The sequence below is a fragment of the Corticium candelabrum genome, chromosome 8, assembly GCF_963422355.1.
Source record: "Corticium candelabrum chromosome 8, ooCorCand1.1, whole genome shotgun sequence".
Lineage (NCBI taxonomy): Eukaryota > Metazoa > Porifera > Homoscleromorpha > Homosclerophorida > Plakinidae > Corticium > Corticium candelabrum.
This window is the reverse complement of record NC_085092.1, coordinates 8,493,474-8,512,544: the sequence shown is the minus strand read 5'-3', so window position 1 is coordinate 8,512,544 and position 19,071 is coordinate 8,493,474. Positions and strand designations below refer to the sequence as shown.

The 19,071-nt window shown below is 41.6% G+C and overlaps 4 protein-coding genes across 4 annotated transcripts in view; 3 read left to right on the top strand and 1 right to left on the bottom strand.

Moving 5' to 3' along the window:
• The window catches only part of LOC134183189 (transient receptor potential cation channel subfamily A member 1-like), a 9,840-nt gene extending 2,267 nt beyond the window's left edge, over positions 1–7,573 (bottom strand). The window contains exons 1-15 of the mRNA XM_062650671.1: positions 6,533–7,573; positions 6,355–6,473; positions 5,908–6,009; positions 5,793–5,852; positions 4,746–4,864; positions 4,588–4,678; positions 4,480–4,520; positions 4,282–4,419; positions 3,262–3,351; positions 3,113–3,190; positions 2,979–3,047; positions 2,850–2,920; positions 2,461–2,565; positions 2,328–2,398; positions 2,179–2,262 (exon numbers count right to left, since the gene is read on the bottom strand). Of these exons, the coding sequence (XP_062506655.1) occupies positions 2,179–2,262; positions 2,328–2,398; positions 2,461–2,565; positions 2,850–2,920; positions 2,979–3,047; positions 3,113–3,190; positions 3,262–3,351; positions 4,282–4,419; positions 4,480–4,520; positions 4,588–4,678; positions 4,746–4,864; positions 5,793–5,852; positions 5,908–6,009; positions 6,355–6,473; positions 6,533–7,509 (2,215 nt within the window). The 5' untranslated portion in view covers positions 7,510–7,573. The remainder of the gene's footprint in view (positions 1–2,178; positions 2,263–2,327; positions 2,399–2,460; positions 2,566–2,849; positions 2,921–2,978; positions 3,048–3,112; positions 3,191–3,261; positions 3,352–4,281; positions 4,420–4,479; positions 4,521–4,587; positions 4,679–4,745; positions 4,865–5,792; positions 5,853–5,907; positions 6,010–6,354; positions 6,474–6,532) is intronic.
• Positions 7,574–7,634: 61 nt separating this feature from the next.
• On the top strand, positions 7,635–9,083 carry LOC134183561 (dual specificity protein phosphatase 2-like). The gene is made up of 4 exons (XM_062651142.1): positions 7,635–7,913; positions 8,507–8,587; positions 8,644–8,749; positions 8,813–9,083. Exons 1-4 carry the CDS (start codon positions 7,661–7,663, stop codon positions 8,931–8,933), a joined length of 561 nt encoding a protein of 186 aa, XP_062507126.1. The 5' UTR covers positions 7,635–7,660; the 3' UTR covers positions 8,934–9,083.
• A 1,241-nt stretch (positions 9,084–10,324) lies between these two features.
• On the top strand, positions 10,325–12,340 carry LOC134183373 (transcription factor Sox-9-B-like). Its single transcript, XM_062650882.1, has one exon. It carries the CDS (start codon positions 10,897–10,899, stop codon positions 12,052–12,054), a length of 1,158 nt encoding a protein of 385 aa, XP_062506866.1. The 5' UTR covers positions 10,325–10,896; the 3' UTR covers positions 12,055–12,340.
• A 294-nt stretch (positions 12,341–12,634) lies between these two features.
• Positions 12,635–18,876, top strand: LOC134183317 (MAP/microtubule affinity-regulating kinase 4-like). Its single transcript, XM_062650812.1, has 11 exons — positions 12,635–13,108; positions 13,164–13,462; positions 13,766–13,824; positions 13,889–14,018; positions 14,557–14,601; positions 14,663–14,763; positions 14,840–14,994; positions 15,052–15,322; positions 15,393–15,423; positions 16,427–17,282; positions 18,192–18,876. The coding sequence occupies exons 1-11, from the start codon at positions 12,947–12,949 to the stop codon at positions 18,297–18,299; spliced, it is 2,217 nt and encodes a 738-aa protein (XP_062506796.1). The 5' UTR covers positions 12,635–12,946; the 3' UTR covers positions 18,300–18,876.
• Positions 18,877–19,071: the final 195 nt, after the last annotated feature.

Genomic DNA, 19,071 nt, shown 5'->3' with positions numbered 1-19,071 from the left:
AGCAAACTAAAAGTGGTCAGGCCTAACGCGCGCTAAAACGTGGTCTTAAAACCTTGCTCTATCCCAGCATCATGACGCCACATTGATGCCACCCCACTTTGTCCTTGTTCACAATATTGACGTCCAGATGGACGTCACAATGCCACGTTGACATCGACGTCAATATTGTGAACTCAGGCTTAAGTCAACCCTCCCTTCCAGCAACAAATCGCTAGCAACCAGTCATGACCTTTGTCTTTGATAAATATATTACCTATTTAATTGTTTTACCCCTAAACAGGAAGTAGGCGTCAATAGTCAACTGGTGAAACACTTTGTGAGAAGTGGTAAGGTACTGCATCACAGTACAACTGTGCATAAGAATAGGGTGCTACTAAAATTTTAGTACAATCGTTCAGTCTAAAATTAGTAACATTATAAACAATACGAGTACAGTACCATCAACTGTAGACAAACTGAAAGCAAAATAATGTTCTATTGGCATCTACACACAAGGAATGGCCTGAGTTCAAATCAACAAAAGAGTTTGTCCTGTTTGTATAAGAATCAGTAAGACACACTCCTCAGAAGTTAATAAATTAGAAAGAGTAGCAAGACAGTCTGTTTACAGTACTGGAGTGTGTGTGTGTGTGTGTGTGTGTGTGTGTGTGTGTGTGTGTGTGTGTGTGTGTGTGTGTGTGTGTGCACACGCACACGTGCACACATGTACGCACGTGTGTAGTGACTAATATCGTTCATCTCTATAGCCAGGAGAGTAACGTCATACACAAAACTCAAATGTTTCTGACATACACAAACCATACTGGACAGAAAGTCCATTTGGTCATAATTCGCCATTGTACTAACCCTTCTCTTAATTTACATCAGCTTTGCAGTAAGGTCTCAGCTGAAAAGAGTGCAACGTGCACTTGATGAAGATTAAAGTAATCACAGTTGTAGATAAAAAGGGAATGTCACTGTCTCTACAACTCAAACTCTTACGAATTCTTAAACTAGTGTGGCACAGCAAAACATAGATGAAAGTGTTTTTGCAGATTACACAACATACATAATATAATTGAATCTTGAAAGTTGTCACAACACACTAGCGGCCGACAGGCATCACTGACAGCAACCCACACCATCTAATTAGCAGTAAAGTTTTCAAACAGCATACTGTAAAAGATATGCCACCTGTTCCAATTTCCTGTTGTAAAAACTATTGTCTTAATGTTTTCTTTAGTTTAACGTCAGTAGCTGGTAGTCACTGTCAAGCCCGGTTCACAGTACGACGCTGCCACAGCGTCCTGCGAGCGTCCTGGATGCTGACATGAGCGTCAGCAAAGACGCTGGTGCTGTACCATTCACACAGTATTGCGTCTGACGAGCATCCATCGCACAAAGAACGCTCTATGACAGTGGTCTGGTGCTGCAAAGTAACCACGTGTGTACAGTGTACTCGTGACAGACACGGACAACGACGTTTTGCTTTTGTTGCTGTTGCGCCGTAGTCTCAAGCGTTTTCTTTCATCCTTAGGTCCTTGTAGTCCTTTGACTGGACTTGGCAAATGCAGGAAAAACCACACACACACACACACACGCACGCATGCACACACACACGCACACACGCACACACACACACACACACACACACACACACACACACACACACACACACACACACACACACACACACACACACACACAGTCAATGAAAACTTCCATCGATGCCATGTGAACAAACAGAATAACCCGGGTACGTCCAGTTGCTCTGACTGACCTTCAATTGGTTGAAAATGAGCATATGATGTCATCAGACGCTGCGTCACTTCCAAATAGGACGCTTGATTTCACGTTGACGCTGATGCTGGAATAGAAATGAATCCTATTCCAGCATCAGCGTCAGCGTCAACGTCAAAAGATGCCGCCTGTGTCAAGGCGGTGTCTTTGATGTTGACGCTCAGCTGAGCATCAGCGTCAATACTGTGAACTGGGCTTTAACTTTTCTCTATTCCAGCGTCGTGGACACTAGGCAAGCATCATGTGAGTGTCGTGGACACTGACATGTTCACAGTGTGACACTGACGCTCGCTTATCGTCAGCGTCCAGGACGCTCGAGTCGCAGGACTAGCGTTGTACTGTGAACCGAGCTTTACTATACAGATCATAACTAATGATACACTGTGAGCAATGTCTTACCGTAGGGAATATAAATGATGATGTATAAAAACGAGAATTTACAAACGTCTGTCGCCATGCTCTGCAACATCACAACAAATGGACCTAAAAACACATACTGAAAGTCCAGATGCATTGACTCTGCAATGGTTGCATGATTAGTTAGTTACCCATGAAAGAAAATGCTCGAACATACTTCAGAACTCGAAACCAAGCCACGATTAGTGCACAACATATTAGCCTGAACCAAACACAAGAGGGTGAGTCAGACATGCTTATGTTTGTGGCAATATGATAACCGACCTGGCATGTAATCTAGCACGCGTATCAGTGTGGTCAATTACATCCACAAGATGAACCACAAATGCTGCAAGCAGCAAACCATAACTAATCCAGTCAATGTAATTCCTAAAAAGGACAGCGTGAACTACATTACATGACAACAGACATGAAACCAAAATTATGCAAAACGCAAGCATGTGTGTGCATGCGTGTGTGTGTGTGTGTGTGTGTGTGTGTGTGCATGTGTGTGTGTGTGTGTGTGCATGTGTGTGTGTGTGTGCATGTGTGTGTGTGCGTGTGTGTGTGTGTGTGTGTGTGTGTGAGAGAGAGAGAGAGAGAGAGAGAGAGCATGCGCTCTCTTTGACTTATACATAAAAGAGAGCACGCTGAATGCCTTCCTGTTGACTAACCAAGGCTCTAAGAAATAGTCTGCAGAAGAATCATCCAAATTTGCTACTTCCCCCTCCAAATATTCTTTCTCCTATCACACATAATATCATGACGTAGACGTAGATTGAGTGTTAACCATACAAAATCACATCAGGAAAGCCAGGATGACAAAACTTTAAGTCTCTTTCTAGTTCTGATTTCCGCCAGACAAGCCATCGCTAGAACAGGCATAAACGCTAAACATGCATAAAATCAGTTACAAGCAATCAGTGCCTGTGATTACTTTATGTTGCTTGTTTGATCGATATACTTCAGTAATCTCTTCTGATACTTGATAGATATACAATAGAAGTGATATAACCTAAACAGAAAGTAGACTGTCTATTAAACAGTTGACAAGAGAAACGCCATGAGGTCATGCTGTAGTCATACAAGAACAATTATTCTCCACAAGTTACCACTCAGTGGTTCATAATCGTATTTCTTTTCGAAATCAACGCCAACTGCAAATGCGGTCAATGCCTTCAAACAGAGAAAACAATTAACAGAAATCAAAATCAAAATCCAATTGGTAAATCAGTACATAGTGGCAGTTGCCTCTATTTTCACAAGGTTACGAAACTGCGGCCTCTAAGTGAGGGTGGCTTGTATTCAAGGGCGGCCTCTATTCTTAAGTCTCTATTTCACACTGTGACACGTCAGTACAGTAGTCTTACTAGCCACGCCTTTTTTGTAAAAGAGGCGTGGCTAGAGACTAATGTCCTTACTTGAGCATCACACTTCTTTCTGTTGACATAATTGAACACTTTTTGAGGTGCCAACTGTGGCAGGTTCATAAATGCCACGACTGTTATGTTATCATTGATAGACGAGTGCATGTAATAGGATGAGATTGACACGGAAGCATCAAAAGCATGTGATATGGGCGTGGTCAGTAACTTTGCAGACTAGTGCTACCCCAATTCGAGAGCAGCCTCTATTATCAACAAGTCTCTTCAGCTGTGGCTTCTAAACAAGGGAGGCTTCTATTCAAGGGGGCCACTGTTCAAAGAAATATGGTATATTTACCTTCATAACAGCAGCTAAAGTCCAAACTATTTAACCCAAAATAAATAAAGCGTCTGTTCACTACTAGCTACTTCTGAGTAAGATATCTAAATAGCAAATTTGCATTAGTGACCATTGAATAATGAGCTACCCTTGCTGCTACAAATTTAACAGTCAGGGCTGGTGGATCACCCCAGATGTTGGGTGGACTAAATCTTGCATGGCCAAGCCCTGCATGCCTACAGTAAATGTAAAAATAGTTAATATATTTAATTACTTCAACCAATATTTCCGGGAGTTCTCGTGAAAGACACATTTTCAAAAGTTGGGTAGCTAGGCCATGGCCCACCTGGCCCGCTCTGCTCTGCCAGCCCTGAAACTAAACTAGAAAAATGTCTGACTGACCACTAGGAAGATGAAGAAAATGAGAAGCTGCAATATCGCACCGAGTCGACCAAACTGCTTCCACTTCACTTTTATGAGTCTCCTAATAACTGGATGAGTGATGAGATCATGATGCTTGTAATGAACAATCATTTCCAACTAAAATGTCAAAACAAATGAGATAACACCAACCTCACTGTCATTACGTTATGTAAATACCGGACTGCGAACAGCTTTGCTGTAGCCAGAGCTTGTCCGTTCTTGTAATAAAGTCAAAGAAAAGAGCATAAATTCTTCTGTATTATAAAACTAGAAAGTGCTAAATACCTAAAGGTGGTTTTTCCAGCATGTTGAGATAGAACACTTGTTTACGGTAAACTTTGGATATTTGATGGAATTGATTGAGAGCAATTTTTGTCTACAAGAAAACAACTGAATACCAACCCAACTCAACATGCAATCAACAATAAGAAATAGAAACATACAACTGGAGGCATCGTAGCAACCATGCTTGTGAGAGCCATGTGTCCAGAGTAGTCACTAACTCCAACATTTGCAGGAGTTGGTTTCATATCCAGTAAACATCGAACGCTTTCAGAACGATCTAATCAAACATGAACACTCCAGTTATAGCAACTATACATCACACCAATCACTCTAGAGACTGCTGCATGTAGTTGCTTACAACACCCCAAAGTAAAGTGTCTTGCACCCAAACGACAGACAACATATGTGATGAAATGGCATCAACTAAACTAGAGTATACAGTACCAGTACACCACCACTAACACGTGCCTGTCTGAGCCCAGCATTCTAGCTCACGTTTACATGACACACTCTGTAGGCAAGCCAATGCTTTCTAATGAGCATGTCATTAACGTGCGTTAATTACTTGAGATTGACATAGTTCGCGTCTGCTTACGTTTACAATGGATAGAAGCCAAGTTGCTCACGTTTTTTCTATATGACTTTACAACAGTCATATCGAGAAATGTGTAGGACATATACGAGGCGTAGGTCTATTGCCAGGCAACTGTTGCAGCGACGGAGTTCAAAACATTTCTTTCTTGCACATCTTGGTCGCTCCACAATCGGATAAGACACAGAGTCTCCATCTCGTTCCACGCCATCTGTACCAAATGAGCACGTGCAGCTCGTTGTCCAGCGTGCTATGCATTTACACGATGTACTTGACACAAGCCAGCCCGCGCTGGCCCAGATAGAAATACCAAGCCGAGCTGGCATGGCTCAGCACGGTTCGGTACGGTTTGGCACACGCTTACACGTTCTATAGAAACCGAGCCAGCACGAATTGGCCCGCTTAGAAGTGCTTGTGTAAACAAGGTATAAGAAGTGTATATAGTGTAAATGTACTCAAACAAACTATGCCAGGAACTAATTTGAATATAAAGGTACAATTAACTAAAGGAATATCAATTGTAAATTTAATGCTTATCCTAATTCCATATCAAAAGCTCAAATTGGTATGTCTAACTTGCTAAATGCAACAGACCAGACTGCATGCATCATACCAAGTTCAGCAGCTAATTGAAGAGGTGTCCTACCCTTGTAATCCCTCCTTTCAAAATCAGCTATATGCAACAACGTATCAGAAACGTGGTATAGTCAACAGATTTCTTAACTTGCCTTTTACTTCCAACAAAGCTGTAAGTGCATCTACTGCATCAGATCGAGCTGCAAAGTGCAGTGGACTTTGATTCTCTTCATGTGTACACAAGGTATGATCAGCTGCAGAAATAGACAACAAAGGTACTGGCAGCTAGACTGCATGGCCCAACATTTTAATTTAATGTAAGTAGGTAATACAGATAAAAACATGCTACTTGTGATATCATGTTCAATACAATTGTATTCGATTTGTATGCCAAAACTATATTCTGTGCACTGAATGAGAAATGCCGATGACCATAGTGCCTGCCTGTCACTGATGTACAGTACGCTACTTATAATATCATGTTTTTAATTTTTCTTGCTTCCAAGTTACAGCATAGTAACTTAATATTCCAGTATTTCACATAACAGTTGACTAAACACATTCTTCTTTGCTAATTAACAAAAGACGGTTATGATTACCCCCATTTTCCAATAAAGCACGAATCACACCAGCTGAATTAGTAGATGCTGCTACATGTAATGCAGTTCTTCCAAACTGATCTTGGATGTTAAGATGAGCATCTTTGTTCAAAAAATACCTCCACAGCACACAATGATAGTTAGTGACATACTAGACACATAATCTTATTGCACTCACTGCAAAACATCTAATCCCCAGTCTTTAGCAACTACATGCAATGCGCATTGGCCAAACTCATCGACTGCATTCACAATAGCTCCCCTAGAAATGAGATGATCAACATGAGAGAAATTGACACAGACGCCATCCTCTTCTGTGGCAGACAGTTTTTCCAGGTAATTAATAATACTTCTATCACCCAACAAAAACTGAGTAGCTGCCACACTGATAGGACCAGTAGACACATTCAATGTAGCAAGAGGAATAAAGTTCGTAGTTTCGGTCTCCTCACTGTTCTCTGCAGCTGCTAGCAGTTGTAATGCCATACTCCTACTGTGTGAGGAGAACTGGTCAACTGTCTGTGGAATCATCATTTCTTCTGTTGATGTCTTTCCTACATTTACCACAGAATGCGGAGAAGTGTCGTTCCAGCTTCCCGAAACAGCAGCAGATGAAAACTGGTTGGCAGTCCGATGAGTACAAGGCTCTACAGAACACAAGCGCAGTCTTTGCGTTTCAGCTTTTTTTTGAAGTTCTATCGCTCTCTTTGAAGTAACATCCACACGTTTTCTTCCAACTCTTTCATTACAAAATATGTCCAAATGACTGTTAGTAGACTGCAGTCTTCTAGTTGGTTTTCTCGCACTACTCACAGCTCGATGAACACCAACGTCACCATTGACAGCCACATGTGCAATATTCCGCTTTCCAGCCGCAGGATAACTCTCACTGCGAAGATCAACGTTCTCTTGCTCATCTTTACTTGCTACAAATCCAGATGCTTGAGGAAACGCTAGCGCTGCAGACTCAGGAAGGGAGTGGGATTTCGTAATAGCTGGAAGTCTGACTCTCTTCATGTTGCCGTCTGTAAACGCAAGTGAACGAGTGGCTGCAGACGTCACATTCTTTGCAGACGAGAGACGGTTCGCTCGTTTCCGTTTTCTTCCGGCTCTTCCATCCTCAGCTAGAGGATGAACACGACGTCGAGATGACATTCAGTGAAAGACAGTTGCCAAAACGTGCTTGACAGAGCGTAGGCTAGACAGAGCGGATTCCAAAGCTTTTGCGGAGTCTTGTTGCTAGGGTGTCGAGCATCATTGATATCTCTTAGTATATCCTATCTAACAGATTAGCTCCATTTAGCTAATGCTTCGTATTACTCCTGTAGAGAAGTGGAGTTCAATATGTTGTGTGTTGCCACATCTGTTTATTGGTGATCGCTGGGCGTCACAGAACAGAGAAGGATTGTTGAAATGCGGTGTAACGCACGTCATCAACATGGCTGGAAAGACTTGCCCAAGTAGCTATTCTGACGACTTCGTGTACTTGACAGTTAACGTTGATGATGTGGGAGAGGAGGATATAGCTGCTCATTTTGATTCGACGCGTCAATTCATAGGTTAGAGCTAGTGATTAGTTGCTATGCAAATGTCTAGGGATGAAATAGAACGACGCTAGCTTCCAATATTATGGTTATGCATGTATGGGTCAATTGAATAATCGCGTCACAGTGTGTACAGTACAGCACTGTGAGTGCACTAGCTAAGTACAGAAGCGTACAGCTCTTGGTACAGTACATCTAAGAGCCCTTGTGCTGTAGCGCATTTGGCCTGCATGCCCAGTCCATGAAATGTTAGAATAATAGAACTATTGGTGAAAGTTAATTTAATAAATTGGCGTGTAAATTGTAATTAAAATTCTACTGGCAATCTAAAGATCCCGGTACTTTACTTTACTTTAGTGGCATGGAGACAGTGTACTTCGTGCAGGTGAGTCAAAATTTGTTCCTAAAATGTCAATAATATAGTAGTAACTGTCTATATTACTTCATTGCATCAAGGTTTTTTACTATGCATATAGTGACGTTAGAAAAAACATATTTAATTCTCAACTGTTTTTTGAGGTTGTTTTCATTGAGTGACGTCACGTGTGAGTATGCGTGCAAACTAGGAATGTACAGTTAATCTTTGCTGTGTCGTTGTTTACTAATAGAATCAGCTGTAGCAAGTGGTGGTAAAGTCTTTGTTCACTGTGAGGCAGGAAGAAGTCGTTCTGCTACAATTTGTCTTTGCTGTAAAGTCAGCCGTAAGTTTTCAGTGTAGACAAAGCTCTATTTTTAATGTTTGCAGACTTGATGTGCTCACAACAATGGTGCTTGAAGAAAGCATACAAACAACTGAAGAAGCAAAGACCAGTCATAATGCCTAACTATTGCTTCTATCTTGCTCTATGCCAGTAAGCAATCATATTATTGTTTTTGTTGTTAATTATGTGCCTATGTGGACATTGTCCTTTAAGGCTGGATGAAGAAATGTTTAATGCTCGTTCCATGAATCTGACGTTTGAGCAGTATCGTGTGTATAATATCACTCTTGAGGCTAGAGCGAATGGCTTTGTGACAAGATGCAACATTTTATAGTCCAATTGGTGAGAGTTGCAGATTTTATTGGCAGAGATAGGTTCTAATTCTATTGGCAATTGATAACTAAATTGAACAGATTATATGTAGTACTGTAGTAATAGAATGATTTTGATTTTATGTGTGAGTACAGTATGAAGGATATGACAATTTGCAGCCGTTTCCAGTTACTCTACTGGTTTCACTTGATTATTTAGCATAGTGAGTGTACTATCCTTCTGTCTTTATGTTTATTCAATTGCAGTAGTTGTGTGGGAATGCATGGAAGGTACATGCTTGCATCTGTCGTCATACTCGTGTGTGTGTGTGTGTTGTGTGTGTGTGTGTGTGTGTGTGTGTGTGTGTGTGTGTGTGTGTGTGTGTGTGTGTGTGTGTGTGTGTGTGAGTAGGTATTCATATTCTACTATACTGTATGTGAGAAGACTAAACTATTAAACATGAACGGAGAATACTTGATGAACCTGTAGGTTAATTAACATCATCATTTCAGCACCTTGAAATTTAATTAGGAGCTTATAATGTCTTGATGGTTATTTGCCTCCTGCCCAAGAGCATGGCTTGCATATGAAAGGTATTGCAGTTTTGGCTCATGCAGATCTCCATTCAGCTGAACATCCATGCCCCATAGGGAGCAGGAAGATGTTTTGAATTGGAAGCAATATTGACAGTACACAGTACATGTGCATAACTAACAAGGTGGTTTGATTCTATGCCAACAGTAAATCTAGCATGTAGAAAGGAGTATAGAACACTGCTGATGTAAACATCATATCAAGCTACTGATAAGGAACTTTCACTCCGGTTGTAGAGATAATATCGGTTCTACACAAAAGATTGTATACTTGATTACATCTACTTACTAACATATGAATAGGGATCAGAGCTGACCAAACCCTCTATTAGTCATGTTTAGATAAAAAAAATCAATGTCCAAGCAAAGATGAAATAGATACAATGTTCATGGACATGTGTATGAGTGCAGTACGGTACACGTGTAGGACAAAAGCTGTCGGACAATATTTTGTAGCATCCCATTTTTGTCAGTGCATGTCATTTGTCGTGGAGCTAAATACAATGATTCGTTTGTCAGATCTAGAGTCAACAGCTACTGCCTCTAGAAACACAACAAAACGTCATTGTGAATTCGATGTGGGCGAGTAGGGTGTAGTATTACCTACGGAAACCTCACAGTATGTAGTAACCACATACGTTATCGTTGGAGTGGACAGTTGCACCAGAAACAGCAATGTCGTCGCCTGGAGCTCACTTTTGCATCATCTCCACATCCTGTTCTACACGTTGTCGTCGCCTGTCGTCAGTATTGTGGTTCACGTTGATTCAAATGACTCTGTTTGGTTAGTAGTAATCTAATTAGCAACTTTTCAGCACTGCTTTGACGAACTGCCAACACGTAATGAGTCTCGTTGCCTTCACTTCCCACACAACTGTTGCTAACTCTCATCTAGCGGGTTTTCCAAATGCTCTAGTAAAACATCTAGCATGAAATACCGTGCACATATCGACAGGTGTTGTACGTTTCAAAAACACATCGTCTAACAGCGTCGTCGCTTTGATAGCAAGACAAACGTGACTAGCCACGCCTTAGCTATTACATTGCTAATGTGTTTAGGTAATTAGTCCGATTATAAAGAGATAACAAAAGCACACGCTGACCGACTTGTTTATCACAATAGTCGTTTCTGCGCACAGTCTCTGATCGTGGCTTGCAAGTCGTCGAACGCTGCGAGTCGTCATTGCCTTTACTTGCGGTCAATTCTACTTCCTGGAACGTAGGGGTTGCGTTGTCCGCAAACAAGTCCCTCGGCCATTGCTGATTGGTAGGACAACTCCCAAGAGCATTCTCTCCGGCTGCAGACGTCACTGTCCGACCTTGTTCAACACATTTTACGTCTGGGAATTGCGTTGAACCTTCAGTTTTTGCCTAAACACGCAGACTGCAACGATGGTCTTCTCTGGAGGAAAAGTAGGAAACATCGAAGAATACGACTCCGATGCAACGACGTCGTGTTGCTCTGACTATTCTGATCACGATTGCTGTGGTGATGATTCTCTTGGCTTGGTGTCTTCTGCTGGAGACATTTCGGGAAGTGCTCGAGTAAAGAGAAAGAAAGGCGGAAAGAAGTCGAAACAACACGTAAAGAGGCCGATGAATGCGTTCATGGTGTGGAGTCAGATACAGCGCAGAGATATGGCAACAGAAAATCCTTCTCTTCATAACGCAGAAATTAGCAAACGGCTGGGCAAACTGTGGAACTTGTTAGGTGACGAAGATAAGAAGCCTTTTCACGAAATGGCCGAGAGGCTGAAGATACAGCACATGATAGATCATCCAGACTACAAATACAGACCACGCAAAAGAGACAGAAACCCTGCCAAACACCAGCAGCTGCATGAAATGCGCAACAACAGCAAGAAGTCGCGCACGTCAACATCTCGATCTTCACCATCTAAGCGACGACGGTCTGTGCGGCGCGGTTACAATGCCTCTCATAGCACAAGTTGCAACGCGGGAGTAGACGAGAGTGTGAATACAGACGTGGTTTCAGACGCCATACCATCCTCGCCAGCTTCTGTTATTAGCATTATTAGCACTGAACAGCACACAGAGCGCAGCTCTCGTCGACCGCGCACCTTATCCATTTCCAGCAGTGACACGGCAGACTTGATGTCGACAGAAGGCAGCTTGCACAGTTACAGTAATTCAGAGGCATCTCCTGTCACCATGCCTCAGTGGCCCATCTTACCTCCTCCTTACAATGGTCATCAAACAACAGCAACCGTTAGAAGTTTATCAACGGCTCAGGCTCCACCTCCATACTATTCTATCATGTCCAGGTGCTCCACATCGTCAAGAGTGAAGATAGATGCTGATCAGTCGAGTTATTCCACTGTCCAGCTGAACCGTCATTGTACGTCTACGTGGCCATTGCCCAGTTCCTACTGCTGTGATGGATTTTATCAGACAGTCAATGACTTGGCAGCACTGGGAATGGCACAAGATGGCGAGACCACAGCTCTTTACTCCACACCAGAAGTTGATGAACTGATCAGAGATGTGTGGGTACATTCAGGCATCTCAGAACTGGTAACTATTGCATAGAGTCATGTACGATACACACACATACACACAACACAATAGAAGATCCAGTTGAAGTATACTGTCAGAGGTACTTCCATATACTGTAGTTGCTAGAGAGTGCTTATATTCTGTTTTGTTCTTTTTGTTAGAGTAGGAAGTCTTGTTGTTGCTGGTAAACCCTGTTGTCTATAAGTACCTTGTTTTTACCCTTTCCATTTTGTAATTTTGGTTGATTTATTTTCCCTGGATGAAAATATTGTACTTTTTCATGGCAGTTGAGTTGCCAATAAAGCAAAATTTAACTCTATTACCTACGTCATGCATCTTTCCTACTTCAGAAGCCTCACAAGGCATGAGCAGGCGTGAGCGGCTTGTGCCACTGAGGCTAACATGTAGGGTTGATTGAATATTCACTGAATGTACAGACAGCAGAAGAACATCCAAGACCATATATAGTCTACCATGCTGAGTCTAGTAGTGTGCTACCTATTTGTATCAGCCCACACATGTTGAGGGCTTTGAAGTGATCTAGACTTACCCATACCTGTATTGGCATTCGCCAAAACAATTACCTAACTAATAGGGTATCTTACAGGTAAGACTCCCTTTTATCGCTATCATCTTCCTCAACATCAGCTGACGCATAATTGCATTATCAGCTCATATTCACTTGTTGCATCCCAACAAGCACGTGACCAACTACTACCACGTGCAGTTCTATTCTAGTCTGTTGCTAACGAGGATCGTCTTCCCACGTGTCAATGCGTGATCCAATAATTTAGGGACCAATGACTGAGGGATGTCTTGCACGCTAGTCTGTATTCTCATTGGATGAGCAATTTATTAATTATCAGAGGCACGTACGCAAAGGGCGGTGCTGAAAACAACAAGACCCTCCCCTAAGGTTGCTGCTATGAGCAGTCACTCAGGATCAACCTTGAATTCCGAGAGGAGACACTCTGTATCAGGCAAAGAAGTGCGATGCATTGGCCGGTACTTACTGACGGGAAAAACACTGGGTAAAGGAAACTTTGCTCGAGTTGAGTTAGCCACCCACACAATAACACATGCCAAGGTAAGATAAATGAGCAAGTCAACGTCTACACAGTTCTAGCTGAAGCTCTTGCAAGGTTGCAATTAAACTTATTGAGATTGAAAAGATCAGGGAAGACTACGTGAGACGAAATTTATTACGAGAAGCACAAATCATGAGGAGAATCCGTCATCCAAACATTATTCGTCTTTATGAGACCATGAAGACAAATACACTGTACTGCCTGGTTACAGAAGTTGCAGAAGGTGGAGAGTTACTAGCACATGTTCGAAATGACTATGCAGAAAAGCGACTTAGTGAACCACAAGCTCGTCCCTTTGTAAGACAACTCGTATCAGCAATTCACCATTTGCACAGTGAAGGAATTGTCCACAGGCAAGTCACAAGAAATTTGACTGTGTAATTATGCAATAGAAATGACATGCATAGTCTTGTTTTCTAGCGCTTGCTTATGTAAATTTCTCTTCTGCAGAGCACCAGGAAGTGCATACTGTTTCGTGCACGACATATACACACTTGCTGAAAATTAGCTGCCATGTTATTGCTCACAAAACACATTTCACAGTTGTATGGGTAGTGCATGTTTCTTGTAGCATGTCCTACTGTTAGCTAAATAGCAAAGCGGAAGAAATGAGTGTTATGTCACGTGAGTTACACTAATAATCATTCTCTTGACAGAGATCTGAAGATGGAAAATATTTTGTTAGACAAACGAAAAAGAAACATCAAAATTGTTGGTAAGAACCACTGTATACACTAAAAATTAACTCGAATTATCAACATATAAATTGTTTGTTATAGACTTTGGTTTGAGCAATCAACATCAGCCAGGAGAACTACTGGCAACTCATTGTGGATCACCAGAATATGCAGCACCTGAGCTCTTTATTCCAGGTCAAAACTATGGACCAGAAGTTGACGTGTGGAGTCTGTAAGTGTAACTTGTTTTTGTAAAGTTATATTGAAAATGTAAAACTGTGGTAAACGAAAGCAACTGAGTTTGCCACATCGACTTATTTGTGCTCAGAATCAGTAAAGAGATACAAAAAGCAACAAATTTCCATACAGTAAACATGTCAACTAAAACTGTACACACCTGCACTACTGGCTTCTACAAGTAAAATAAATGTCCAGCTGAAAGATAACAGAAATTCAATTCCTAAATAGTGACAAATACATATATCCAACTGATTCACACACACAAGTGAGTTAGTTGTCTTACCATGCTCTAGCTATTAGACAACCTACAGCAGCAACTTCAGTCAAAAGTCATAATTAAACGCAATTTTTTGTTATATCTGCACTGTGACGTATCCATGTTACTGTAACTATCATCAGTGCTCACTGAGTAGCTGCAAGAGTTGTCTTTCTCTGTTTGAGCATTGGTAACTGAAAGAGCCTGATGTACAGTTAATGTTCTTGCCTCAAATTCTTAAATCATAACAAACTATTTCTTCTATCTATTCTAGTGGAGTCAACATGTTTGCAATGCTCTGTGGAAAACTACCATTTCGGTATTGTCACACAGTCTTCTCACAAGTCAATTAATTAGTTACAACAAATACTTTTGAATAGTGGTCCTCGTGAACGACACAACAAAAGACAGAAACTACTTGAACAAATAGCAGCTGGAATCAGTGACTCACAGGAATTGGAAATGTCACTCCTCAGTCCAGGTATTACTACTATCACGTCTCAGTCAACTCTGTTCTACGAGCTTATCAGCTTTTGTCCTTTTTACATTCTCTGCAGCTTGTGTTGATCTCATCAGGCACCTATTGCAAGTAAAGCCGAGTCAACGCATCACTCTGTTGGAAGTCATGGATCATCCTTGGATTACAAAACACGGTCTTTATCTTCTGCATCCATACAAGCCACTACCACAAGACCAAGAAGCACATAAGAAGGTGAAATGCACGAAATCAAGCTCTTTGGCTGTAAATGCAGTAAACTTTATGTTGCAGATTATTCAATTAATATCCACTCAATTAGATCTGACAAAGCATGAAATTGAAAATGCCGTCTCAACAAACAAGTGTGACTGGATTGCAGCCATCTTTCACCTGTTGATTGACCAGCCTGAAGGACGAACATACATGAGTCAAATAGCAGTTGAAACTTCCTATGACCGATCACGAACCAGCCTCGGTCTGAGTCCTGAATTAGCACTAATAGAGACTAGTATAGCGAGATCAGAAAACGTTGAGAAAGACAATAAGACAGCTAGTGAACAAAGTGAGGAAAGAGATACCTATTTCAAGTAGTAAACACGTGAAACCAATTACTGACATGTTTGTATATGTAGAGGCAATGACAGCACACTACAATCAAAGAAGGTAAACGCTAACAGCTACTGTCTTGAAACTATTAAAGCCCATTTTGTACCTGATCTACAATAGACTAACCAAATTTCTATTATTTGTTGCTGCCTTTATGTTGATATGATCACACTAAAACCAAACTTTGAAAGAACATTACGTATAAGCAAACAAGCTACTGACAAATAACTGGAAATGATACTAAACAGTCTAGTCATTAAATGGAATAAGAATCAAGATATGTACACTAAAAGTCTCTACTGGTAATTTGACAAACCAACCTCAGCATCTCACTTGAATGTTAGTTATTTCTAGCAGGGAACCTTCTTTGACTTGTAGTGCAGTGCACATGAGATGATGATAAAATGTCCATCAACAACAGTTAGGACGTTAGTGTGTCTCTGATGAGATATCAGACTTGCTTTCGATCAACACTCTTTGCCAGGCATAGAAGGGTTGACATTGATGTTTTAGACTATTCAATCTTTGCGTTTGTGCTCTGCAGGTATATTGTTTTACTTTCATTCTGTTTAGTACTGTTAGAGGAAATGGTGACCAATTGATCTCCAATGTGCTTGATCACTAAATAGTTGCTCAAATGCTGAGAGTTAATGAATGGCACAAGACTTGAGATTGTTGTTAATTAACAAATCGTTAAACCTCATCTTGGGGCTTCCTTGATGGCAACAGTGCCTTTGGACCAGTCTGTGGACATGCAGAACTAATGGATTCTTATAGTGACAGCCATCAACAGTGCTGGGGTGGCCACATATATAACGAATGTTGAGATACTTGATCTCAAGGGTAATACAAAATGGCATTTGTATAATGAAATAAATTAGTACAAGATGACAACAAGTGCAAATGTCACTGTATTGTCCAAATTGTGTTCTAACCAACTAGCAGATGAAATTAGCATCCGTCTAACTGTCTGTCACTAACATACTTAATCAGCATTGACATACTTAAACTAATTAACAACAGTGACTTACTGACATCATGCTTTCCTTCATTGTTATAGAAATCCTAATGCCACCTGTCCAGTTGCAACTTCAACACACAGAGACTCGCGTGGGACAAGCTTGCCACCACCATCAACCGCTGCAGTCAACTTCGTTGCAAATTCAAAATTTAAACCTCGTCGGCACTTGTCAACATCAGAAGGCAACAGGCGACTGCCTCCAACACCAAACAGCGTCTTAGCAGCAAGACATCAGTCTGGCCTTCGCAGATCTCTCAAACACTATGCAACATCGCCAAATACAATACACACTCAGCCAACAATGCTTCAGAAAGATTCCCGAATTCTGCACACCGAATGTACTCATAAAGGAATGATTGCCGAGAACAGGATGAATGCAGAACATCTAGCAGTATATGATAGAGCAGCCAACAGAGGAAGTCCACTAAAGTTTAATCGAGGAAGAAATGAGACACTTGCGCTGAGTGGAGAGCCTCCATCAAAGCGCTATAGTTGGGCTAATTCAGCAGACTATGCCTACACAGTTCCTACAAGAAAACAATGGAGCAGAGAGTCACTAAATACAACAGCAGTCAGAGCTAACTTGTTTCAAACTCCAGGAAAAGCACCGGCAGACATTGCATCTCTCATGGCACTTCCCTCTCCAGGTGTGATCTCTCTAAGAGATGATGGCATCACTACAAGCAGCAGTTCTAATGGCAGTACACCAAAGAGTCCCACCAATAGTTTTCAAAGCAATGTACTTCATTCACCAGATGATCCAATGAAGATACTACAAATTATGGCAGCACACAGACGTCCACAAACTGTAGCAACAGCTCAGCGAGAAGTCACAATGATGCAACCAGATAGACACAAGCAACTGCCTAGCATTGAAACTGTGCCACTAAATCAGGTAAACACCCACACCCACACCCACGCCCACACTCACGCCCACACTCACCCACACATGCACACACACACACACACACACACACGCACGCACACACACACACACACACACACACACGCGCACGCACACACACACACACACACACACACACACACACACACACACACACACACACACACACACACACATGGAGGCATGCACGTGCAATGTTCTACATCAATTCTGTACAACGTTTTAGTACATAGTATGAGTGTACTACTACTATCTGATCTTACACAAGACAATCAAATTGTTAGCTCGATCATAATATGATACGCCTGCTAGCTGGTACATCACAATTTGCCATATACGTAGATGTACGTGAACACTATTAAATACTGAAACAGTAAAATATGACTTACTTTACAGTCACCCTTGCCTACTGTTCTGTAATAGCTTGACTACGCGCCTGATGTGTGTGTGTGTGTGTGTGTGTGTGTGTGTGTGTGTGTGTGTGTGTGTGTGTGTGTGTGTGTGTGTGTGTGTCTGTGTGTGTGTGTGTGTGTGTGTGTGTGTGTGTGTGTGTGTGTGTGTGTGTCTGTGTCTGTGTCTGTGTGTGTGTCTGTGTCTGTGTGTGTGTGTGTCACTGTGTGTGTGTGTGTGTCTGTGTGTGTGCGTGCGTGTGTGTGTGTGTGTGTGTGTGTGTGTGTGTGTGTGTGTGTGTGTGTGTGTGTGTTGTGTGTCACTGACTGTGTGTGTGTGTGTGTGTGTGTGTGTGTGTGTGTGTGTGTGTGTGTGTGTGTGTGTGTGTGTGTGTGTGTGTGTGTGTGTGTGTGTGTGTGTGTGTGTGTGTGTGTGTGTAATACATGTACATACACGCATGTATTCTAGATATTCCAGATCTTGTGTTGACGTTCTAACTCTGGTTAATAGATTGTTCATCTACCGGTATCACACGCTTCTCCGTCCAAGAAAACAATCAGTGGAATATTGGGTAGAGCGTTTCGATTCAAGCACGGCAAGAAAGGAGGCAAGCAGTAAGCAGCATTGGAAAACTTGTATTACGCATGCGCGTGGAGTTGTAAAGCAGACTATTTTTAGCATGTTTCACATTATTTTATTATTTGCATAAAAACCATTTAACGTACAAATTATGTCACACGAGTTACTTTGTCAACTTGAACTAATAAATGACTACAGCGCTGGAAGAAAAACAAATTTGTTAGTGAATTTAATTTAATTCAAGCAATTTTATTAGTTGGAGAATGGCAAACATACTCTTACTTGTCAATGTAGTTGTGTGTGTGTGTGTGTGTGTGTGTGTGTGTGTGTGTGTGTGTGCGTGCTGGCATGCATGGGTGCATGTGGTGCCGCTAGGCAAGTTACTGTAATAAAAGGAGAGACTGTTAAGACTACAATCGAGTGGTTTAGTGTTCCTCGTATCAGAAGCACATTGTGTGCATTTATACAATCCTTGTGTGTTAGGCAGCACCTGATATAGTAACTCACATATGCATACTCAACCACAGCTCATTGATTTTTTAATTGCATTTGTCTGGCCACCTTCATTAACACCATTGTCACCAGCACCAAGGAACTGCACAAATCAACACAATCAGGCACTGCACCCTGAGCTTCAGTGCAAAATTTCAGATAGATTATTATGCCAGTATTAGTATCATGATTGTCATCTCCAAATAAGAAAGCTACTGTCATGGCCACATTTTATGTGCTAACATATGGTGTACATGCTTGGCTAATTCAAGATTTCCCTGCAAACCGAACATGCATTATAGTGCATGGGTAAATTGAG